At 53.6% G+C, this 23,156-nt stretch overlaps 1 protein-coding gene across 1 annotated transcript in view; it reads right to left on the bottom strand.

Annotated features, from left to right (window-relative positions):
* FOXN1 (forkhead box N1) overlaps window positions 1–22,710 on the bottom strand; it is a 28,362-nt gene extending 5,652 nt beyond the window's left edge. Inside the window, exons 1-6 of the mRNA XM_037493377.1 lie at window positions 22,526–22,710; window positions 8,024–8,160; window positions 7,152–7,616; window positions 4,777–4,887; window positions 2,922–3,052; window positions 1,233–1,329 (exon numbers count right to left, since the gene is read on the bottom strand). Of these exons, the coding sequence (XP_037349274.1) occupies window positions 1,233–1,329; window positions 2,922–3,052; window positions 4,777–4,887; window positions 7,152–7,616; window positions 8,024–8,146 (927 nt within the window). The 5' untranslated portion in view covers window positions 8,147–8,160; window positions 22,526–22,710. The remainder of the gene's footprint in view (window positions 1–1,232; window positions 1,330–2,921; window positions 3,053–4,776; window positions 4,888–7,151; window positions 7,617–8,023; window positions 8,161–22,525) is intronic.
* Window positions 22,711–23,156: the final 446 nt, after the last annotated feature.

Raw genomic sequence — 23,156 nt, 5'->3', positions numbered from 1 at the left:
TCCAAAGTTTTAAGGGTCAGGGAGAGTTTGGTCACCTGACCTGCTGGGGCTATGGAACAACCCTGGAATCTGGCCTTGATGCTTCTCGAATCCCAGAGACAACTTTCCTCCTTTTCCTCTGGTTCCTTCCAGAACCTCTGGTGGATGACCATACTTTTCCATCCTTTGCCAAACCACTCTGGCCATCTTGTCCAGTCCTCATCTGATGGTAGGTCAGTGAGCACAAATGTGTGTGACTGTCAGCCTCCAAGTATCCAGGCAGAACAATTCAATGGGGAAGATGGTAGGGCTGGGAATCCTCCACCAGCAGGTGGAGCTGAGTTCTGGATTACATGGCCTCAGCTCCTATCCCTGCCTGGATAGGATGAGATTATACCCACCAGGATACAAATCTTGGAGAAGACCCTCCTCACACACAAGCTTTATCTCCCCTGCACCCACTCCAGGAGAAGGAGTCTGTGCCGGGGGCATGCAGAGAGAGGAGGTGGTGGTGTGTGAAGCCACCCAGCGCAACCCAGCAACTGATCCCACCCGCTCTGTGTCCTTGAGCAGATGGATCACCCTCTCTGGTATGTTTGCTCATTTGGAGAGAAGGGTCCTGCCTCTAGGGAGGGAGTCTGGTAGACCCCCAGGAGCCCTTCCTGTGAACAACAGGGACTTAATTCTGCACATAGGAAGGTCAAGTGAAGCAGCCAGTACCCTGGGACACTCAGGGACCGTGAAGCCCACGCCCACTTTCTGGAAGAACTGCAGCTGAGCCTGCCGCCTACAGAGGCAGATCTAATCTTTCCCTGGAAGGCAATGGGTTCTGCGGTCCTAGATCCATGTCACTTTGGCCGGGCAGCTCCTATCCAAATTCCTCCAGCACTGCAGCATCCTGGGGGCAAGGGTGGGGACAAGCTTTCTTTTCTTTCCAAACTTTCTTCCCACTTGGGGTGGGTGGAGGCTGCTTCTCAAAGTCTATCAGGACTGACATGTCCACCTTCCCCCAGCATAATGTCTGACTCCATGTGCTGTATGACCTTGGGGGAAAAGCTCAAGCTCTCTGTTTCCCACCCAGGGAAGGTTCTGACCTTCTGAAGTGGAGATTAGGGGAAGCAAACTCCCTCCTCACTTTCCTTATAACTCTTCTCCCACCTCCCAACTGTATCTTCCAGTTCCAAAGTCACAGGTGCCAAAGTGACTTGTCCATGGGTTGGGGGTGGTGGGGTGGGGGTGGGTCTCAGGCTCACCTTGAAGTAAGGAAAGTGCTCCGTCATGAAGTTGTAGATCTCGCTGACAGGAAGGCTCCCGGTTTTACTGTTCTTAAGGGCCATGAAGATGAGGATGCTGAAGGAAGAGAAAGATCCTAAGAGTCTGAATCTCTGACCAGATCCGGAGTCTTCCCCAACCTACCCCAGACCCACCCTGTCCTGAATTAATGGGTGAGAAGCTCTATGAGGTTGAAAGGAGAAGGGGTGGAGAATAGCCAAGTTGTTGTAAGGAGTTACAATAGCCGAGGGTCTGTGGAATCCGAGAGACTGGGTTGCAATCTGGCTTAGCCATTAGCTGGCTGTGTGATGTTGGGTGAGTGCCTTCACTCTCTGAGCCTCCGTTTCTTCAGCTTTGAAGTGAAGAAAGTAATAGCTACCTCAGAGTTGTGAGGATTAAGGATGATGCCTAGCATATAGAAGGCACTCATTAAATGGAGGCTTGTTATTACCAATGAGCCCTTAACCAGATGCATGAATGTTGGAAAGAAAGGGAGAGAATTAAGGTTTCTCGAGCCCCTACGTTGTGCCAGACACGTTCTCTCACTTAATCCTTCCAGTGACCTGTTACTTTTCTCCTCTCTGTCTCTTCCTCCCTATGTGTTCTCTCTGGCTCTTTTGCTTTCTCACTCTCCCAGAAGCTTCGTTAACTCGTCTGAGAGAGTTTGGTTAACTCAGCTGAGGTTTCACAGCTAGTACATTCAGAATGTGGTCTTGAAGCAGTCTACTGGACCCCATGAATTGTGTGTGCGCCTCTCTGTCAGCATCTGCTTCCCACACCCCCCTATGTGTTCCTGGCGGATATTTCATTGTCTTTTCCTGCCCTGAGCTCACAGTGCTGTGACCTGACCCCACATGATACCTGGCACGCAGGAGGTGGAGTGTTATGGTTGGATGAATGGAAGTTCAGATGGAGGGTCTCCCTGATGGGCTGGGTGCTATTGACCTGACACTTAAAACCCCCATCTTGGGCCTCCTTGGTGGCGCAGGCAGTTGAGTGCTGCACTGTGAAGCTGTCCGCAGCCTCTGCAGCATGGGTTTGATCCCGGCCGGCCAGCTGGCGGGAATCCCACATGGTGCGCGGACCTCTCCTATCACGCCTGCTGCTCCCCTCAGCAGTGTATTTTGTCAGTCTGCCTGTTCTGTTTCTCTCTCTGTCTCCGGTGAATCCTTTCACCCTCCGGTGCATCTGGCCTGTACCCCGGTTCTTGTATAAAAATAAATAAATCTTTAAAAAAAATCAAAAAACAAACCCCGTCTTGAAGACATGGCACTGGATCTTGCAGATGTAGGATAACTAGTCACATCTGCAGTCTGCACCCCTCACTTATTTCCAGTAGAGCTTGGGGGTGGGAGGGAGAGAAAGGGGGCAAGCACCCTCCCTAAACTGTCAGCCCCAGGCCCTGGTTCCAGAGACTAGAACTTAGTGGACTCACCCCAGGGCACCAGCACCTGCTGAGCTGAGCTACAGAGATGTTTCCCAGGGTTATGTGAGGGCAGGGGGCCATCTAGTCTCTCCCTGCCCCCATGCAGGAGTCCTCTCTGTACCCCCTGGAAGCCCACAGGGTTTGACTTCCACCCCCTAGTGTTACCCTTACACCACAGGGATTCCATGCCTCAGTTTCCCTAGGGGTCCTTCCATCCCTCTTCTTTCCACCCAAGAAAATGTACCTGTAGGAGTAGATGGGTTTCGGGAAGAGAGGCTGGTGCCCATCGGTGTTGGCCTGGGGTGCGATCCGTTGGTACGGATAGTGTGAGGAGCCCAGGTAGGGTACAGGGTAGCTGCCGCCACCTGGTGAGTACTGTAGAGGTCAAAGGGGCAGAGTGGTTGCCATGGTAATGAGCTTCCTAAGGCGCAAATTCCCCACCCCCCACTCATATACTGAGGCCTGTGAAGGGCTCCACCAACTCCCAGGGTTCAGCTGTCTGAGGGGGACTAGTAGAAGCTGTGGCATTCTGAGGGCCAGGAGAGCCACATTCTAGAATTCAGGTTCTCAGTGGCCTCCATGCTACTTCCTCCATCCCTTTTCCTTCAGGCCTTCAGGTGCTCTAGTTGCCACGGTGATGACACAGGAGTTTGGCTGGGCTAGGAAGTGTGAAGGGTGCCTTGGCCTCTGCACCCTTCCAGGCAGGCACCAGACCTCCCTTGCATCTCCTAGAGCATTGGGCCGGAAGTGGGATGTCCATCCTGGGTGTTTGCTGGGCACTGCCACCTTTTATGAGTTTCAGTGTCTCTTTGAAAGGGCCGGTCATGGTAGTGGGCAGGTGGGGGTAGGAGGTAGTTTTACGGCAAAGGGAGTGGCTGCGGTGCCAGGGATGGATTTTTATGGGGGTGGGGGGGATAGAAGACTCTGACTTCCCCATCTGCTCCAGGCTGAAGTGCTCTTTCCAGGTCACCCGAGAGACACTTAATGCCTGAGTCACCTCTTTCCAGGCTTCATAAAGCCCTGGGTGCGGCCATCTTGTTCGAGGAGGGGGTACGGAATGCAGAGGCATCAAAGCAGGGCTGGGCATGGAGAGGCCATTTAAGGTCTAGTAGACCCTTAGCCCTGTTGTGGCTTAGTCTCTATTGGCTGCCTCAGGGACACCCCCTACCCCAGGTCAGCCTGGTCATTCTTGCTGGGCTTCTCCCAGCGGTGAGGATGACCCCATTATACGTCCCCTTTGCTTCGCTCCATCTCTTTCTTTCCCTCCACAATGCAAGCAGTTTTTCCCCTCCTCCCCAACACACACACACACACACACACACACACACACACACACACACATACACACACACACACGCCTGCCTCCCTGGCTTGGCCAAGATCAGGGCCAATGCCAAAGAGCTGGGAGTAGAACCTGCTCCACAGGCAGGGCCTGTCTCAGCGCCAGGCTGCAGGTGGATGGAGCCGGGCGCTGGGCAGCCACTTGCTCTGTCTTGCCCGGTGACTCCTGGGAGCTGCCCGACTGCTCTGGGGCTCTTTTCTTTCTCTTTTTAAAAACCTCCATCCCATGCCATTGTGCGGTAATTACTTGGCATCCTGTATACCTGGGAGGAGCTACAGCAGAGAAGTGATGTGGGGAAGGGAGAAAGGGCCAGAGATGATGGGGACTTGGACCTTCCAGGTGGGAAGACCCCTAATGTCTATGCTAAGGGGAAGTCGGAGGCCAAGGCCACATAGCAGGATGGTGGTCTATCCAGATGGGAGCCCACTGTTCTCATCTCTGCTCAGCCTTGTGTGTCACCCCACACCATCCTTTTCTCTTTGTGTGACTCTCTTCCTCCATCCCTTTTTGCTTCACACACTTGTTCTAATCTCAGCCCCATTCTCTTTTCTGACACCTCTTAGGCTCTGCTGGGGTCTCAGGTGACTGCCACCCCCGCCAGTTCCCTTTAATTGCTGAACCCCAAACCAGGTAGTGTTTCCTGAGGTTTCAGGGCCTCGCTGCCCCTACCTGCCCATCCAGGCGTGCACACACACTCACATAGACACTCACATACCCTGAGGCTTTAGGGAAGCATGCCCACTTGCCTCAGACCCACCTGGTGGAAGGGGGGCTGGGAGGGACAGTACATGTGCTGCAAGGGGGGCTGGTAACAGTACATCCCAGGACCACTCTCCAGAGTTGGGTGCTTGATCTTGACTTCCGACCCCTGCTGGAAGAAAAAGCAGATGACCAGGCTGGGCCTTATTTTCCCCCATTCTCTTTCCTGTGTCTTGAAACTTACATAAAAGCAACTCTGTCTGCCCCAAAGCTTATTCTTAGAGAACAGAGAAAAGAGAAGGGCAGAGAATTTCCCAAAGCTACCCACCACATCACTGCAGTCAGAAGGCTGAGGGTGGGCTGTCCAGAGAAGTAGGGGAGACTTGTTTGTGGTCACACCAAGGTTAATCTGGAGTGACAAACGGGTGCAGTACCTGACCCCACTTGCTAAGTCTGACTCAGGGCCCGTTTGCTGGTCCCCAGTCACTCAGAGTAGGTCTGTGGAAGACATCTGGAAAAGTCCCTGGTTCCAGAATTCCTGCTGTGGAGCCAAGGTGAGGGGAGCACAGGTAGTAGCTAGACCGGTTGGTCCTGCTGGGGGCCCCCCCCTCCCCCCCCCCAGGCCCTGTCACTTCCTCTTCTGCCAAGCCCAAGGAAGCCCGGGAGGCTATCTGGAGGAGATTGACAAGTCCCTTCTGCTCTATCTCTGGCTGTCCAGGGCTCAGAACCTTTACTCCCTGCTCTAGGGCATGTGCCCATTGCTGGTCTGCATGAACCAGACTCACCCACCCTGGCTCAGGGAGCCCGCAGCTGCTGACTGGCCATGGCCAGACTCTGGCTTCCATGTTGTAAGCCCCGCACCCAGCTCCCAGGGCCTAGCACAGAGCTCTACCTTGAGAAAAGATAGGAAGGGCACAGAGGAAGGTTAACAGGGCCAAGAGAAGGTGGCCCATTCTCTCTGGGGTTACCAGTGGCTTCGGGAACCAGTGTCTGGTCCCAGAGGGTCAAATCAGCTGTGAGCTTTTCCTGGATGTGCCCTGGGGTTGCTGATGCAGAGATTGCCATAATCACAGAATCTTGGGCCTGGAAGGGCCAAGATCCCTGTGTCCAACCCCCTCATTTGGTAGATGATGGGGCTGAGCGCGCAGAAGGGAAGTGAGAGGCCTAAGAGCACCAGCAAATCAGCCACCTTGCTGTGGGTGTCTGGGTCTGAGCTCTTCTCCATTGCTTTTGCCTCACCTCTTACATGCCAAGGGATGTCTTGGGCAAGTCACTTGGCCTCTATATAGCCTCAGTTTGCTCATCTGCAATACAGGGACAGTGGGACCTCTTTTGAGGTTTTCGTGAGGATTAAATGGGGCCACTTGAAGGAAAGCATGTGGCAGAGGGACCAAAGACTGGCATTAGGTGGGCATCTGGGGGCAGTGGCTGGTGCCCTCACTGTGGGCTGCTGTCATGTTCAATGGACTTGAGGAGATGCAGTCAGAGGGCCTGAGGACCTGAACAAGGTCCTGTGTTGGCCATACCTGGTAGGCGCCCAACCCCCTTTTCTATCTTCCAAGCTTAGGAAACAGGCCTTTGTTGGAAGTATCTTGGGGATGGAAAGGGAACTTGTTTGAGAATAAGAGGCGAGGAGAATTAATGGCATCTGGAGGGGGCGCAGCCCAGGCTGAGCCCACTCAGTGCTCACCACCTCTGGGACCTGTATACTAGGGCAAAACTCAGGTTAGCTTTCCTCTTCCCAAAACTACAAGGCTATGAGGCAGACACTATTAATTATGCCTTTTAGATGAGGTTCAAAGAGGCTAAGTAACTTGTTCAAGGTCACAGATCTTGTGGGTATGGCTGTGGAAGGACATGTGGACAGCAGGCACTTTGAAGGTATTTCTATGAATACAGAGAATGGGACTGGGAATGGGGCAGAGAATGAGACTGGGAAGGGTCCTTTGAAAAGACTTAAGCTGTCTGTGCGCTGATGCTGGAGAGAACATTAAGCTCAGTGGCTCCTCCCTAAACCCTTTCTCTTGGCCTCTGGAATGTGTTTTTCTTCTCACATTTGCATATGGGCGTGTAGGTCTGGCTGGGATTCTTGACACTTAAACAAACAGAGAAGTCACATACACAGGAATCCTGACTCAGGAGCCTCTGGGAAGCTGCCAGCTTCCTAGCTTGACCTGCCTCCCCCATCTCACTCCCCTCCAGGCCAGGCCAGGCCAGGCCAGCAACCCTTCCCAGATGACCCATGCCCACAATGAAACCAGGAGAACCCAACTCTCTAAGCTTGCTGCTTTCCTGCCCCCTCCTGTGCACACTGACTCTCAGTAGAAAGGTCTGGAAAGTGAAGGGGGGAAGCTTGATTTTAGAGGAGTCTTTCTGGGCTGCCTGGATCTGGGACGGGGGTAGGTGGGATGGCCACCGGCCACAGGTACTCACCAGGACTTGGGGGCTGTGCTCCTGGCTGGGGTATGGAAGCCCATTGCACCAGGCCTCTGCTGAGAAGCCAGGTAGGAAGGCCTCAGCCTCCCCCACATCCACAGGGATCTCCTCGAAGGCCTCCAGAGCACCCGGGGTCTTAAAGGAGTGTCCATCGAGGGCCAGGGCTGTCTGGGCCTCAGGGAAGACGTCTTCATGGAAATGCCTCTTGTATGGGTGGAAAGGCACTTGGCTGCCCTTGAGGAAGCGCCCGGGGCTGCTTGCTGGGCCCTCTTCAAAGCCGAAGCCTGGATACTTGTCTGATGGTGAGACCCGGAAGGGACCTGGGCCAGGACCAGCTGGGCAATGACCTTGCACTTGCTCGGGGCCTGGTGAAGCGATGCTGGGACTGTGTGGGGGCAGTGAGGGTGCCCTCTCTGGAGGGCCTTCGGGCACAAATGGTGAGCAGCTGAAGCCGGCATGCTTCTGGGGTGAATGGAGGGGAGACAGCCTGTGAGTGGACCCTACTCTGCGCTAGGGGGAGGGAGTCTATGGCTAAGCTCTGGGGTGCCCCCAAATTATGAAGGAGACATTGCCCACCCTTGGAATCCCCCACCTGGTGAGGAGAGACTGCTTCTAAACCTTGGATGCTATGAGTTGACGGATGCATGGCCCTGCCCTGGAAATGCCTCAGACCGAAGGAAAAGCAGAGGTCTGTATCTAACACTCTGGATCTTGGAATAACTGAGTACTACATTCCTGGTGAGAGGGACGAGACAGACCCTGGCAGATCCCTGGGGGTTGAGTGGTAGGAGGGAGTGATTGGTCTATCTGATGCCTGTGTAGACCTCAGGACCTTGGCCTCGGCCCAGGCCTAGGTGCTAGGTACTTACGTTCTGTGGGGCAGGGGAGCCTGGGAGGCCGGGTGCCTGCATGAGGTCCCCTCGGGGCTCAACCTCCAGTCTGGTGGGGCCCGGTAGCGTGACGTCAGACTGCGTAGGGAGTAGTGACACCATCACCCGGTCCTGGCCTCGAAGAAAGCCAGCTGCGATGAGAGTGAGGACCAGCGTCCAGGGGTGACCAACCCAAGTCCATGCCCTCTACTTCCACCCCATGCCTGGACTGGAACGCTGACTCCAGTCAGACATCACATGATAGAGAGACAGAGACAGACAAACTGACAGAGACAAGCAGACAAAATGGAGAGATATCAGAATCAGAAGGAAACAGATAACATAACAGAGAGGAAGAAAGATAAGCGGGGGCTGGTGGACAGAGTGCCAGAAAAGCCAGATGGGAGCCCCCTCCCCCGCCCCAAGGAGGGGATGCTTGTCTGCTCATGAGCTCTGTAGCTGGAGAGTCAAAACCAGTTGTGGCTCTCAGTGAGCCCCTACTTCTGGCTCCTTGCATCCCTCTCCTATTTCTAGAGTGCGGGACTCAGGCTCCAAACTGTGGCAAACCCTCTCTCTGTTCAGTTGCTGAGCAAGCAGGTGGTCCTGAGAGAAGGGGGAGCTGGACAGGAGGGCAGGCCCAGGCCTAGGGTGGAAGTGGCCCTCAGGTGACCCTGTCCTCAGTAGAGGTGGGACCCTGAGGGCCTTAGCCTGGCTGGCAGGACCATAGTGTGCTGCTGGTGGCCTGGTGGTCCCATGAGCCTGGCGGGGTACTGGGGATGCCGCTGCTGGCCCATTCTGGAATGTCTGGTAAGCACTGTTTCCTCCTACGTCCTCCAAATTCCATCTAGTACCTGTGACTTTGTGTAGGCCCCCGGCCCCTTTGTTGCGCTTTAGTCTCACCACTGGAAAAACTTGACCATTCAGTCATTAAAAATAAGGCAATCCTACCATTTGCAACAATGCAACCCTGAAGGCATTATGCTAAGTGAAATAAGTCAGACAGAAAAAGAAAAGTATTGCATGATCTCACTGATAGGTGGAATTTCAAACAGACAAACAAAAACCTAAAATTCAACTGGAGAAAAAGAGACCAGATTTGTGATTTCCAGAGGTAGAAAATGGGGGAAGGGGGTGGTGTAGGGGGATGGGAGGCAGGCAGACAAAAGGTATAAACTTCCAGTTACAAGATAAAAGGTGCTAGCAATGTACCACACCATGACCACAGCTGACACTACTATGAGGTAGAGAAAAGTCATTAAGAGTGTAAATCCTAAGAGTTCTCATCACATCTTTTCTTCTTTCTTTTGCATCTATATGGGAAGATGGAGGTTAGCTGAACCTACCTTGGACAACATTTCACAATATATGCAAATCAAACCACCATGCGCTACACTTTAAACAGTAGTGCATGTCAATTATTCCTCATAAAACTGGTGGGAGAAAGAGGTCGGGGGTTGTACTAGATGATAAACAAAGGCTTTTTCTGCTTAGACCTTCTATATAATTAGAATACCTCTAGAATTAGAAAAGAACTCTTCTCCACTACAGCCAAGGGGTAAGAGGACTCAGCCAAAGCCAAACTTGGCCTTTCCTTGCTAATGTGCTAATAAAGCTCTCTGAGCTTTAGCACCATCACCTACAAAACAGGGACAAGACCTACCTCAGCAGGGTGCTGTAGTAAATGAAATCCTGCACACCGAGCATTTAGCAATCATGCTTTGCACGTAGTAAGTGCTCAATAAATGTCAGTTTTCATTATGGATATTATTATTAGACTGGCTCTTACTATTATTATCCTAAATTCTCTGCCTTCCTTCTCTATCATTTGCGAAGAGCACTTACTTTTCTTTGCCCATGTAGACCCCGAGCGACACTATCATTTGCTGAGGACCTACTCTGGGATGGTCATTCTGTAAGCGATTCAGAGAATTTTCCCATTGGTTACTCAAACCTGTGAGGAAGGTACATTATCAACCCCACTTTCCAGCTGAAGAAACCGATGTGCAGAGGGATTATGTGACTTGCCCAGGTCACATAGTTAATCCTTCACAGAGTCAGGATTTGAACCCACATCTGCCTAACTCTGGATGTGGCACTCCTATAGCTGCTTGATTTGGTGGGGGCCAGAATGGGGCTGGGGTGAGCTGGGGGATGGCGTGAGCAGGTAACAAAAGCTTGAGACTTATACTTACTCCTCCAACCCAACACTACCACAAGCAGAGCAGGATAACCGCATTTCGCAGGCTATATTCAGCTCTGGATGGAGGGATGGTCTTGGGGGTCCCCTGGCACCCAGCCCAGGGCTCACTCAACTTTACTAAATAAACTGTTTCCTTCATTTGACAACGAGGGCCATGGGGGCGAGGAAGGGAGGGAAGGGCCATGGGGGCAAGGAAGGGAGAGAATCCATCCAAAGTCTCCAAGGAGATCAGTAGGGGAGGAGGCTGGTAGCTGGGGTCTAAATGGGGCCTCCCACCCCTTCAAGAGTCTCATATCCCGGCGCCTGCTCACTCGGCAATGCTAAATGTGGCGTGACCAAGGAAGCGCCGAGCTGGCCGAAACTGGACACCACGGTGGAGCAGGCATGGGGCCCAAGGCGCAGGGCAGCCCATCTCTGGCTCCGCATGACCGCCCGACCTGGCTCCTGCTCCCTGGACAGCTCCTGGACAGCTCGGGCCTGCCTGCCACGGCTGGCCCTGGCCCAGAGCTGCTTTCCCGAGGCGTTCTTCAGCACCTCCAGGGGCAAAACCAGCGCAAAGACCCTCCCCCATGTCTCAGACTTTGTAACATCTAGGGGGCTTGGGCTAGCCTCTCACCTCTCTGAAAACAGAGTGAAGAGTTTGAGCTTCAGATTGGGGCCCACCTGAGTCTGAGTTCCAGTGTTGCCAATTCCTGGCTATGTGACTTTGGACAAACTCTGTTATTCTCTACATTAGACCTTGTTCATGCACCTCACTGGGGCGTCATGACGATGAAGTAAGAGGAGGTGTATAAGATGCCCAGCACATAGAAAATGCTCAAGGACACATGTCACACAGCTGGCCTTGGCCAAAAGTGCCAGTGGCCTCTGATCCCAAACTCTTGTTTTCCTACTGGTCTTGCTGCTTCAGGCCTGGCAGACTTGGGGAGAATGGCAGCTACCCTTGCTCTTTCTGTCCTGTCTACTTGGCTGTCACTCAGCTAGCCTTGAGGGGCTTGGTAACCAGCCCTACTCCTCTGAGACATAAACATGAGAAAGCCTCAAGTGTATATGCTGCCTCCTGAGGGCCTGGCCTTCCCAGATGGACCCCATCACCAACTGCCTTATCCCCATCCTATTTCCCCATGACGTTATCAATTGCCCTGGTTGAGTTCCTGCATATCCGAGGCCTTAACTGAAGGCCTGAACTTTCATTCCCTGGCTTGGCCAACCTACTAGTCTACCGCCTCCAAGTCCCCAAGGACAGGATTAGAAAGCCATCACTAGGGAGGCTATGTAGCTCAGAACCCTGCCCCTTGATTTGTACGAGGACCCTGAATGGTCCTCGATGCAGGGGTTCTGCTGGGTAACTTTTGTAAGTGATGACTCCTGTCGGTCACTATGGCACCCCCTTGGTTGCCTTAGCTGAAGCTCTATTCTGTGAATGAGGAAAGGAGGCCTCAGAGAAGAGGTTAAGTGTCTTGTCTAAGACCACACAGCCCCAGAAAGAGGGGGTGCACCATCAAATGCATGTCAAAGGGACCTCCTGCTTTCAGGGTTGGGCTGAGGGGCTCTGGTTGGCGTATATGAGAGACTCCTGTCCAGCACAGGGAAGGATTTACTGTGGGATGAGGGATGGCTGCCTTGGGATGTGACCTCTCCCTGGAATGGCTGGCAGAACTCCTGAAGTTGGATTATCTAGTTCAGAAGCTCTAGAGTCAGAACTGGGTTTGGATCCCAGTAACTGTGGGGCTTCGGTTGGGCAGGTTGCTTAACTTCCTTCCTAGACCTCAGTTTCCTCATCTGTAAAAAAGGGCTAATGATACGTACCTCTCTGGGGGATTAGATGAAATATTGCTTGTAAATAGCTTAATGCATAGTACATGCTCAATAAATGATAGCTATTATTAATAATTAGCAGTGGGACAGAGTTAATTTAAAGCATGAACTCTGGGGGTGGGGGCAGAGAGAGCAGAGGGAGCTCATCTTTCCTGCCTCCCACCTCCAGTTCCCTGACATCATCCACCACTGGCAGATTTAACTTTCTTCCTCCTGACTATAGCCTTAGAGATCATTCCAGGCATTCCCCTGAGGCAGAAAGTCCTAGGGACTAGGGTAGGAAGAAGGGGTGGCTGTTAGGTCAGATCCCTCAGGAGACCTCTCTGAAATGTCTAGTGTCCTGGGGCTGACATCTGCTTTCGGAAGGAATCTGTCATTGATGGCTAAACTTTATCCTACCTGCCTCAGTTTCAGGAAACACGGATATGTGGGTGCTAATATCAGCGACCCGAAAGCAGGAGGCCCTTTCTTGGGAGCTTCCCCCTGAGGGCTCTTGTGACCCTGCCACTTAGTTTGGGCTGCCCCCTTCCTGGGTTGGAGCCAGGCCAGGGCTCTCAATGGCGGATTGTGCCCTGGGGTCCTGCAACTGTAAAGATCATCGTCCTGGGCACCCTGTACAACACGCGGCAGTTCACAGAGTTCATGTCTTCCACCTCATTTCTTCCTCCCTTTGTTTCGGAAGGGAGCAGACAGTGGTGTGAGGAATCAGCTGTTAAGGGCTTGTGAGAGCCAAGCGTGCCCTCCTCTTCCCAGCTTCGTGTTCAGTGAAAGCAGTCCCAAGGGCCATGGTGGTAGGGTTTTACCCATGGAAGTGAGCAAATCCATGGGTAAACGGCAAATCAGAACATTTTTTTTTTTTAGGGCTGGTGAATATTGATCAGCATACTGCTGGCAGGAGAGTAGGTCATTAACCCCATTTTTCAGGGGAGAATATTGAGGCCCAGAGACAGGAAGTGTCATGCCCAGGGCCCACAGCTAAAGTTGAAAACCACAGCTTCTGATTCTCAAGCCTGTCAGAGCTCCACTGCATCCCAAACACACACTCCAGAGGGACAAACACTGCAAAACATTAGCTGAGTATCTAGGCATCCTGTCTCCCCCTGTTATCTCCTTCCATGATCCTTGGAGAGTGGAGGGTAGAGGTGGGATGGAAGAAGTAAACTTGACCTTTCTGGAGTCAGAGAGAGGAAAAGAAATGACTAATCTGAGTGGGGAGCGTGCAATTCCCCAGAAAGCTTGACAACAGGATCAACAACCATCAAATCCCTGCCCTGTGCCCTTCTCACAGCCAGGCCTGTGCCTCCTGTACCCACCACAATTCCCCACCTCTCAGAGAAACTTTTCCTGGTTCCCCAGGACTCAGGCAGAAGTGGTCATTTGCAGGTGGGAGCTAGAGAATAACCTGTTTGCTGGCTCTGTGACCTTGGTCAAGTTGCTTCTGCTGTTTAGTTCTTAGTTCCCTTAGAAGTAAAATGAGGGGCCTCCCCTGTGGCGCAGTGGGTTGAGCAGAGTGCTGTGAAGCTGTCTGCAGCCTCTGTAGCATGGGTTTGATGCCTGGCCGGCCAGGGAGATTCCCACATGGTGCGGCCGACCTCCCCTGTCTTGCCTGCGGCTTTCCTCAGCAGTGCTTTTGGTCCATCTGCCTGTTCTGCTCCCCACTCTGTCTCTGGTGAATCCTTTCACCCTCCCGCGCCTCTGGCCTGTACCCCAGCTCTTGTATGAATAAATAAATCTTTAAAAAAAAAAACAAAAAAGGAGAAGTAAAATTTGGCGCTGGGACCATTTGCATCTAGAGATGCTATAGTTAATCCCGTGGTGCTGTGTATGGTCCACGGAGCTGCCAGCAGGGCCTCACCTCTGCTCTGCCTTCAGCAGGGACCTCCCTGAGGAAATCCTCAAGGGGACCAGGAAAAGCTGGGTGAGTTATTGCAGCCCAGAAGGAAGGTGTGTATTACCATTCCTACTTTATAAATGAGGAAACTGAGGCTCAGAGAGGGTAACCTGACTTGGCCAAGTTCACTCAGCTAGTAAATTATGCTCCCCGGGATTCAGACACAGGCTTCAAAGCCAGCATGCCTAACCACTATACTACACGGCCCCACCTCAGGACACCTCAGCTTTCTTGCTCACATCTAGAAGCCAGAGTGGCGGGCGGGGGGCAAGGTTGGAGGTTTCCTTGGCAGGGTCTGTCCCTGTGGGCAGCTGAGTCACAGAAGACACGAGGGCCCTCACTGGGCTCTCTCCACGTTCCCACCCACCTGGGCTGCCTCCTACCTGCCCTTTATGAGCCAGGTGGAGCCGGTGCAGTTCCACCTTAATGGTTTCTGTTGCTGGCTGCGGCAGCATGTTTTATGAGGGGTGGGGCTGTGCCTTTGGCCCCACCCGGGGCTCCACCCTCCGGGCTGCTGGGAGGGGTTGCCTGGAGCAACTCCATAATTACCTTTGAGGGGTGGCAGGGAAGGGACTGGGGGCCACTCCAGAATACTGGGAGTGCTAAGTTGCCAAGAAGGAGGGGGTTTCTAGTTCCTCTCCTCCCATCAAGATTACGGATTCTAAGGCCAAAATTCTTGCTGTTCTGGCTCTTGACTCTGCCTTGGTTTGCCTAGGAAGTGGGTCAGCTTCCCCTGCTTTGAGATCTGACTAAAGCGCCTTGAGAAACAGCTAGAGATGAAAAGGACAGGGGGTGGAGTGCAGAAGAAGAACAAAGGATGAAGGGCACCCATGTCCCCTATGGGATGCTTTCCTCGAGATCTATTTAAAAAAAAATGAGCTACTGACACCTGCAGCTGAGTCATTCCCATCCCCCAAATCCATGCTCTCCCAAAGCCACATTAGCCATTCCCCTGCCTCTAGGATCAGGCTAGTCCTACAGCACCACTCAGTATGCCCATCCTGAAAATGCACTTGAGCCACTTTCCATGCCTGGGGCTCACCTGGAAAGTCTTCCAGATTTCTCACCCTAATCTCTTCTATCACCTTAGTCCTCTTGCTGTCCTTTCAGCTGTTGAGAGAGAGGGCCCTCTGAGGGGTGCCAGCAATCTTATTCCCCTTTGCACAGTACCCCTTCCTTTCTACCATCCCTGGCCACCTCTAAGCAGCTTCCCATTTCTCTAGGTCTTTCCTAGCCCCCTGACACCCAGCCCTGGTCCCAAAGGAGATTAATCCAAGCACTCACAGTAGACTCTGGGCCATGGCCACCATCACGGCTTCGGGGAGTCATTCAGTCCATCAATACCCCAGGAACCTCCATGGCGGTATAAATACTCCCACATGCCTGGACCGGCCCCCTGCCTGAGGGCTGAGGCGGGGCTGACTCCCCAGGCTAGGCAGGCAGGTCACATGCCCCATAAATGCCACAGGACCACAGGTCCTTCCCAGCAGCCCTGGGGAGACTGACTGGGGCCTGACCTCATTGGATGGAGGAATAAATGGGTGATGAATGGGTAGATGAGTAGATGAGTGGATAGATGAATGGAATAGACAGATCAGTGGATGGGCAATTTGATGGATGGAAAAAAGACTGAATGGAAAGCTGGACAGATGGACAAATAGATGGATGAATGGACAGGGGACAGATGGATGGATGTCTTTGACCTGTCTGTGGACACTTGGTAGGTGGGAAGGAAGGGATGCTTGCTTTCAAAGAAACAAGAAACGCTACCTCCGAAGCTCCCAGCCATCCTTTTTGAAGCACACCTGTCAGGACCCCTTCCCTCCTCTGCTACAGCTAAGGCATCAGACAGCTTGGCTCTACTGTGTTTTCCAGAGCCATCCTACCTGAATGACCATGCCTCTCTGGGATATTTTGTTTTTACTTTTTTTTTTTTTTAATTTTATTTACTTTGTGTAGAAAAATTGGGGTACAGGCCAGAGGTGCGGGGGGTGAGAGGATTCACCAGAGACAGAGTGGGGAGCAGAACAGGCAGATCTACTGAAATACACTGCTGAGGAGAACAGCAGGCGAGATAGGAGAGGTCTGCTGCGCCATGTGGATAGCTTCCTTGTCAGGGATTAAACTCAGGCCACAGCAGTGATAGTGCTGAGACTTAACCCCTAGGCTACAGGGAGGCACATTATGCCTTTACTTTTGGGTGCATTGGTAGTTTGCCTTTTCCTCCCTCCTGCCTACTCGGGAGTGCAGAATCTGAAGCTGTGAGCCCACCTCTAGATCTTGTTCCAAGAAGCAAGATCATCTCGTCCTCCATTAATAGAAGGAGGAGGAAGAAAATTCTCAATTCCAAGAACATGAACCCATAGATGGGCAGCTTAGGGAGAAGGTGGCCTCCACCCTCTTTCTGAGGAATTTTTTTTAAAGGCATGACTGGAAGGTGGGGCTTCTTGTCTACTGAATCTCCCAGTGGCAGTGCAGAAAGCAGAGGTTTGATTTCCAGGGAAGAAAGTTCCTTCTAATTCTCAGTCTACCCAGCTGAGCAAGTGACCAAAGGGTGGATGATGAGACAGGGAGTGACTGAAGGAACAGGAAGATTTTTTTCACAGATTATGAAAAACTGCCTTCATTCTTCACAAAGGCTTCCTCTTGCCACACTGACTAACATGGGGTGAAGGAATGGATGCAGGTGGGGGGTGGGAAAAGTTCCCTCTGACTACCTATTATCTTTGCAGTCCTGTGGTCCAGGAAGAAGTCCCACCTCCATAATGAAGTCACTCAGGGCTGAGCCTGGTGATACCCCCAACCCGCATGCCTCCTGTGGGTGGCCTGGTAACTGGTCACCAAGTTGATTAGCTATAGTGGTGATTTGCAGCTGAAGATTTGAGCCGTGAGGACAACAGGTCTGACTGGGGCCTTGTTTCACCTCCCCTCAACCTGGTATTTGTCATCTCAGAAGCCCCCAGCTGCCCCATAAATCAGACCCTTCACAGGGACTGCTTCTGACCAAGGACCCCAGAATGGTTCTCTCAGCTCAGCCATCAGTGTGGGCTAGTCATGGGAATAAGTCTCATTTTCTCCTTTATAAAATGGGGTCCTGAGCTCTCTGGTGGCACAAGGGGTTAAGTTTCAGCACTTTGAAGCTATCAGCAGCCACTGCACCATGAGTTCAATCCCTGGCCAGGGAGGTGACCCACATGGCTCAGCAGACCTCTCCTGTCTCTCCTGCTGCTCCCCTCAGCAGTGTATTTCAATAGCTCTGCCTGTTCTGTTCCCCACTCTGTCTCTAGTGACTCCTCTCACTCCCTGTACCTCTGGCCTGCACCTCAGCTCTTATATGCATAAATAAATAAAACAAATCTTTAAAAAAATAAAATAGGATCTTCATCTTTGTCCTACACAGTTTACCTGACTGTCCTGGGGACTGGATGAGAACTGGGATGTTATAATGCTCTGAAGAAGCCAATACCTTTTTGTCTGGCCCCCTTGCCGCTCCCCCTGGGGCCCCGGGCCCACAGGATTTCAGGAGTGGGGTGGGGCTGTGCTCTCTTCTTCCCAGGGCGCTCCCCATAGGGACAGTCTAGAGTGCTCACATCCAGCTGGTGGGCCCCTGCCCACCTTAGTGGGGGCACTAGATGGCTTAGGATCCCACCAGCCCTTGAGCCGGGGGCCGTTCAAGCTCTGTACATATCATTATCAAGGGGACTGCTCATTATTACCAATCTATTATTAGGGATATGAACTCTGCAAGCACTGCTAATAACACAGATCTACTACAAGACACATAATATTGGTGTAGCCCTTCCCCCATGCCAAAGTGCTCATGACCGCATGCGTGCGCACGTGAACACACACACACACACACACACACAGGAGGCAGACACTAAGGTAGCTTCTTGGACTTACTGAGTGAGAAGAGGCCTGGGAGGCTCTTCTATGCAAGAACCCCTGTGTTTGATGGATGGGGAAACTGAGACACCACCAGTGAAAAGGATTGTTCCCTGCTAGGCAGGTGCCTGCCCACCAGCCCTTCCTCCAGGCCCCTTGGCTGGGTGAAGTCGGCTCTGAGTGCCTAGTCATTCCCTTGCCCACTGAGGAGATGTGGAGAGCGGCAGGTTGTTGGAATGTTTCCCTGAATCCACCCACCTCCTGGGCTCCGGTGTCCACCTTGGACCTGCCAGATCCTCCAGGGCTTGACACTCATTCCAAAGTGCTTTATAAAACACTTCCCACCTCAGGTCCATGGAAAGGCCCAGAGAGGTCAAGATTCCTCCCCAAAGCCACCTGCTCTGTGGGCTCCACAAGGGGCCTGGGGACACTTCTGGTAGTGAACACTGCTGGGGGTGCTGTGGAGGGATGGGGGGTTGTTAAATCAGAGTTTGAATAATTGGGTTTTCTGATCACACTGGGGTGTGTGTGTTTGTATGTGATCGTTGAGCACATCCTATGCCTTTGGAGCCTGATGGGCTGCTATAGTCTGGGACATGGCTATGGAATTTACAAGTGTAGGTGGGATCTCCAAGTGTCTCCGGGCAATCCGGTTCCAGGGACACGCCCCATTCTGGGCTTGTGTGTGTGTGTGTGTTTGTGTGTGTGTGTGTTGGTGCCTAGGATGGCTGTAGCTTGTCAGTTTTAGGCTGGGGGAGCAGAACTTGAAGTTGACTGACCACCATCTTCCTGGGAGCATGGGCTGGAGGGTGTGGGTCAGGCTTCGTCATGGTGGTTCTGTTGCCTCCCAGGGTTCTTGATGGATGCCCACCCCCTGGAGCTTCCAGAGTAGCCACGAGAGTATGGGTTCCCTTTTTTCTGTGACTCACAGCTGGCTCTCGACTCAAGTTTCCTGAGAGATCACGATTCAGCTAATTCTCTCCCCGGCCCCATTAATCTGAGCTGACTAAGCAGGAGCCACAGGCGGGGTAGAGACTCAGGGATGCTCAGGCCGGGCAGTCATTCCTAAACACCCCAGCAGTGCTCGGTCCATCTCCCTGCTTTGGGCCTGGCCGTGCTTAATTGTATCAGTTATGCTTCTGGCTCCCTGAGGAAGTTTGCCCCCATCTCCCTGGGGGTCCCTGGGGATGGGGTTTAAACAGGTGTCTCCATCTCCCCCTTCCATCTGCCACCCAGTCACAGTGCAGAGAGGTCCATCCAGACATCAGACGTCACCTTGTAGAGCTGCACCTGCTCATCTTTACTATTTGCTCAGCAGCAAGTCTTGAAGACCTGTTGGAATCAGGAAGCTGGGGGCATCCCCAGGGATACGCCATCCAATCTGTTCTGTCCCAGTGGCCTGGCTCTGGGTTTTTCCGGACACTGGGAGAATGTGAAGATATACCAGGACGCACTGATGAGGGGTTTTGGGCCCAGTGGGGATCTCTGACTACAGAGAGGTCCATCCTAGGAAGGTGGGGATCATGTGGGATGTGAGGATGGGGTTAGAGATCACACTCGAGGTGGGGCTGAGCAGGAAGGCAGAGCGGGAGCAGAGGGAGTGAAGTTGGGGGTGGCGGTGGGGAGTTGGTGGGAAGAGGAATGGGCTGCGGTTGGAAGTGGGATGGGGTTGGAGGTGGGTAGGGTTAGGATGTGAAAGGAGACAGGGACGGAGTAGAGGGGTTAGGAAGGGTGGGAGTTGAGGATGGAGATGGGCAGAAAGGGCCAAGGGTGGGAGTGGATGAACTGGAAAGACTGACAGGATTAGGGACCTGGAACTGATGCTTCTGAGATTCACTCTCCCCGAGGTCATCTTGCCATTCCCCTGCTCCTGGGCATGTTTCCAACCCAACCACACCCATCTCAGATCAATAGCTGCCTCTCCGCTCAGGAAACCACCTCCTGTGGTCACAAACAGTCCAGTCTACCTCAATTTAAAATGCTCAAAAGGGGCCTCCCTGGTGGCGGGGCGCAGCGGTTGAGCGCTGGGTTGCGAAGCTGCCCGCAGCCTCTGCAGCGCTGGTTCGATCCCCGGCTGCTCCCCGGCCACCGGAGGAGGGTCCCACATGGCGCGCAGACCTCTCCTGCCGCCCGCTGCTCCCCTCAGCAGTGTACTCGGTCCTTCTGCCTGCTCTGCTCCCCGCTCTGGCTCTGGTGAATTCTCTCACCCTCCCGCGCTTCTGACTGTACCCAGTGCTTGTATAAATAAATAAAAATATATCTTTAAAAAAATAAAAAAATAAAAAAAAATAAAATGCTCAAAAGTCTCTGAAGTCTGATGTCCAGCTCTCCTGCGCCAGAAGCCAATCTCAACTTGCTGAACTGCCCCCTGCAGGCCTTAGCAGGGATGACTGACTGTGACTCAGAAAGAAGAGGGGACCCCACACCTGTGAAACCTCTGTCCTCCGCACCCCGCTGTTACTGGGCAGGAAGGGAGATGGACAGGTGACTCACTAGAATGTAGAACTGGAGAGACTTATGGAGGGACAGCGGGCAGGGGGCTTTCTTTCTGTCCCTTCCTGTGCATAAACTCCCAGGATATTTCAACAAGAATTAATAACAGCCCTCAGGCTATGAGCTTGAACCGTGCAGGTGGTGGGGCTTCTTTGGGTTCTGGAAGACTCAAGCTGGAAGGAGGGAGGACAGACATTGGGAAGGACTTCCTGACGGGGAAGGATGGAGAGCCCAATACAGTGGCTCTGTATTTCTTTCTCAGAGGCCAGATGGGACTCTCCTTAGGGGCTAAAGGAAACCTTTCCCTGAGACCAAGGGGGCTGGCACAAGACGGCTTCCCAGGAGGCACAGGTCACTGGTGGGCTTTCCCCTTGATCTTTCACTTTCCTCAGCCTTCTCCCTTCCCACGATGACTGAAGGAGACTGTTGATGGGGGGGCCATCTGGGGGTCAGTGTGTGGATGAGTCAAAGAAGGGGAGCCGGAGGGGTCCCAACCCCCTTTTCTTTTTCTTGCCTTCCCAGGAGCAGAATAAAGAGAATTCTGGGGCTCCCTGAGCCCCTGGGAAATAAAGTCCTCTGAGAACTCCCTGGCATTCCCGGGAGAACAGGTTCCTGGCCCTGGGAGGTGAATGAGGCGCCGGGCCTGGGGGGGGCAGCGTGCCTCGGCAGGCCCTGGAGCCGGGAGCTGAGCTCGCAGAGGCAGCACGGGTGGGGCTAGGCCGGGAGCTGGGACATGTGCCTCTCCCCACGGCACCTTCTCTCCCCAAGATCCCGAGCCTCCCCACGACTCTGGTCCTGCTTGGCCCACGACAGGGGAGAAGGGCCAGGCCGGGAGGTGCTGGCCCCCAGGAGCCGGGAATGCCCTTCTACTGCCTATGTGGCAGGGGGTCAGGAATGACCACGATGGTACAAGGGCCCTAGTCGGGCCGGATGGGGACAGGACCTGAGGGCAATAACAGCCGCCCATCCTCCCAGAGGGACTGGGCTTCATGCGGGGGAAGAGAAACTGATGGGACAGAACCGGACTCTGCGCCAGTGGGGTCTTCAGATCCCATGAAGGACTTCAGGACTGTCAGGGAGTGATCAAGTTTCCGCCTTCAGGATTAGGAAATTGAGGAGAGGGCAGCCCCATCTGGCCCAGCGTGGAGGCAGAGGGGGCGATGACATGCCATGACTTCCCAAGAGGACAGACTCCCCGTCCTCCTTTCGCTTCGACCACCTGTGCCTGACCTCACGGAGCACACGACAGACCCCCACCCCTGGAGGTGCAGAGAGCAGGCAAACACGCCTACTTGTTCGAGTCTATTTTTAATCTGTGATTTTTGGACATTTAAGGAGGGCCTGGGGGACTCCATGGGGAATGCCAGAACCTCACCTGATCAGGTAGGGTGTGGGAAGGAGCGGGGGGAGTCTGAGGGGGCTTCCTGCTGCTGCAGCCATTTCCCTAAGGCCTTTCACTCCCCAGACCCCCAGTTCTAGGCTTCAAGGGTTCAAAAGCTCCCTGCCTATTCCGGGCTGCCCTGCAGGCCGCCTGGTATCAGGGGTCTTGCTGGAGAGCAGTATTCTTACACCTCTGTGCATTCTACCTTGAGTTCAGCATCGGGTTCTGGCCATAGCACCTGTTAGCCACCTGCTGCTTCTCCACCAGGTGCGCCATCACCTTCCTGCAACCCCTGCCCCTATTCCAAGACCCCAGACATCTAGACCCCAGCCCAGGCTGTCCCGGAGATGATGAATCCCTGATTGACAGTTCTCCTCGGCACCACCCAACCCCCAGCACTGGGCTCTACCCCTCGACCCTGAAAAGCCACGAAGTTTGGGATCTGCCTCCCGGTCTTTCAACTCTAGTTTTCCAATTCTAGCACTTCCAAGGTCTCATTTTCTCCCAGCATAGGGCTGTCAGCCACCCCTACTTCAATGCACAGCCAAATACACAAAATCCAACAAACGGCAGAATGAAAAACCACACTACAGCAAGAAGGATTGAAGCTAGACAATCTGGATCAGGACTGAAAGGGAGGAGCATGGAGGAGAAGGTCCTCCTGGGCCAACTCACCCTGCTTCCCAAGTCTCCCTTGAGCTGCAGTGAGAAGATGGGGGAGCACCCAGATGCTCCCAGTCGCTCCCAGGGCCCGTTAAAAAGGCAACCCCCCACCCCATGCCCTGGCTCAGCTCCGCTGGCCTCCACGGCTGACTTGGGCCGGTCTCCTCTTACCTGCTCAGTGAAGCAGGTCGGCGTGGGGGCCCAGGGCTGGGGGGCCAGGAGCTCTGTCTGTCTGTCAGTCCGTCAGCTCGGCTGTCCTGGGTCTGTGCTGACATCAGGTGAGGGGAGGCAGCTGCTGGGTGAGCCAATAATTATGATATCAGCTTCCCCTTGCCCCGAGGGGCTGCTGCCAAAACGGGGAGAAGAGCAAGGTGACTAAGAAGCTAGTTTGCTCCTTGGCTCTTGTTTGACAGGTACTGGCTCCTGTGCCCGCCCCAGCCGCGCCCCAGCACCCCCCCCCCAGCCCCTCCCTACTCTTGGGCCAGCCCAGGCCCCCTGTCTCTGCCAACGGGCACAGCCTGTGGCCTGCGGAGAAGGGAGTTGTCCTGTGGCCCCCCTGTACCCCGGAATAGGGATATCAGCCCCCAAGGGTGGGGCCCAGGCATGTTGGGGCAAGCACACATGTCAGGAGAGCCAGGCCACCATATGTATGTTCATGGAACTGGTGAGGGGGTTCTGGGGAGCAGCTCTGGGTGGGGGCTCAGAAATCTCTGAGGTCTAGTATTGACAAGCAGTGGTCGTTACCCCTCAAGGGCCAGATGTAATCATAGCTCTGCTAGGAACTGCCTGTCCATCTATCTGT

This window comes from Talpa occidentalis, unplaced genomic scaffold (genome assembly GCF_014898055.3).
Source record: "Talpa occidentalis isolate TD23 unplaced genomic scaffold, MPIMG_talOcc4v2.1 talOcc4.7, whole genome shotgun sequence".
Classification (NCBI taxonomy): domain Eukaryota; kingdom Metazoa; phylum Chordata; class Mammalia; order Eulipotyphla; family Talpidae; genus Talpa; species Talpa occidentalis.
Note: the sequence above shows the minus strand (reverse complement) of the source record. Positions and strands in the feature narration are given on the sequence as shown.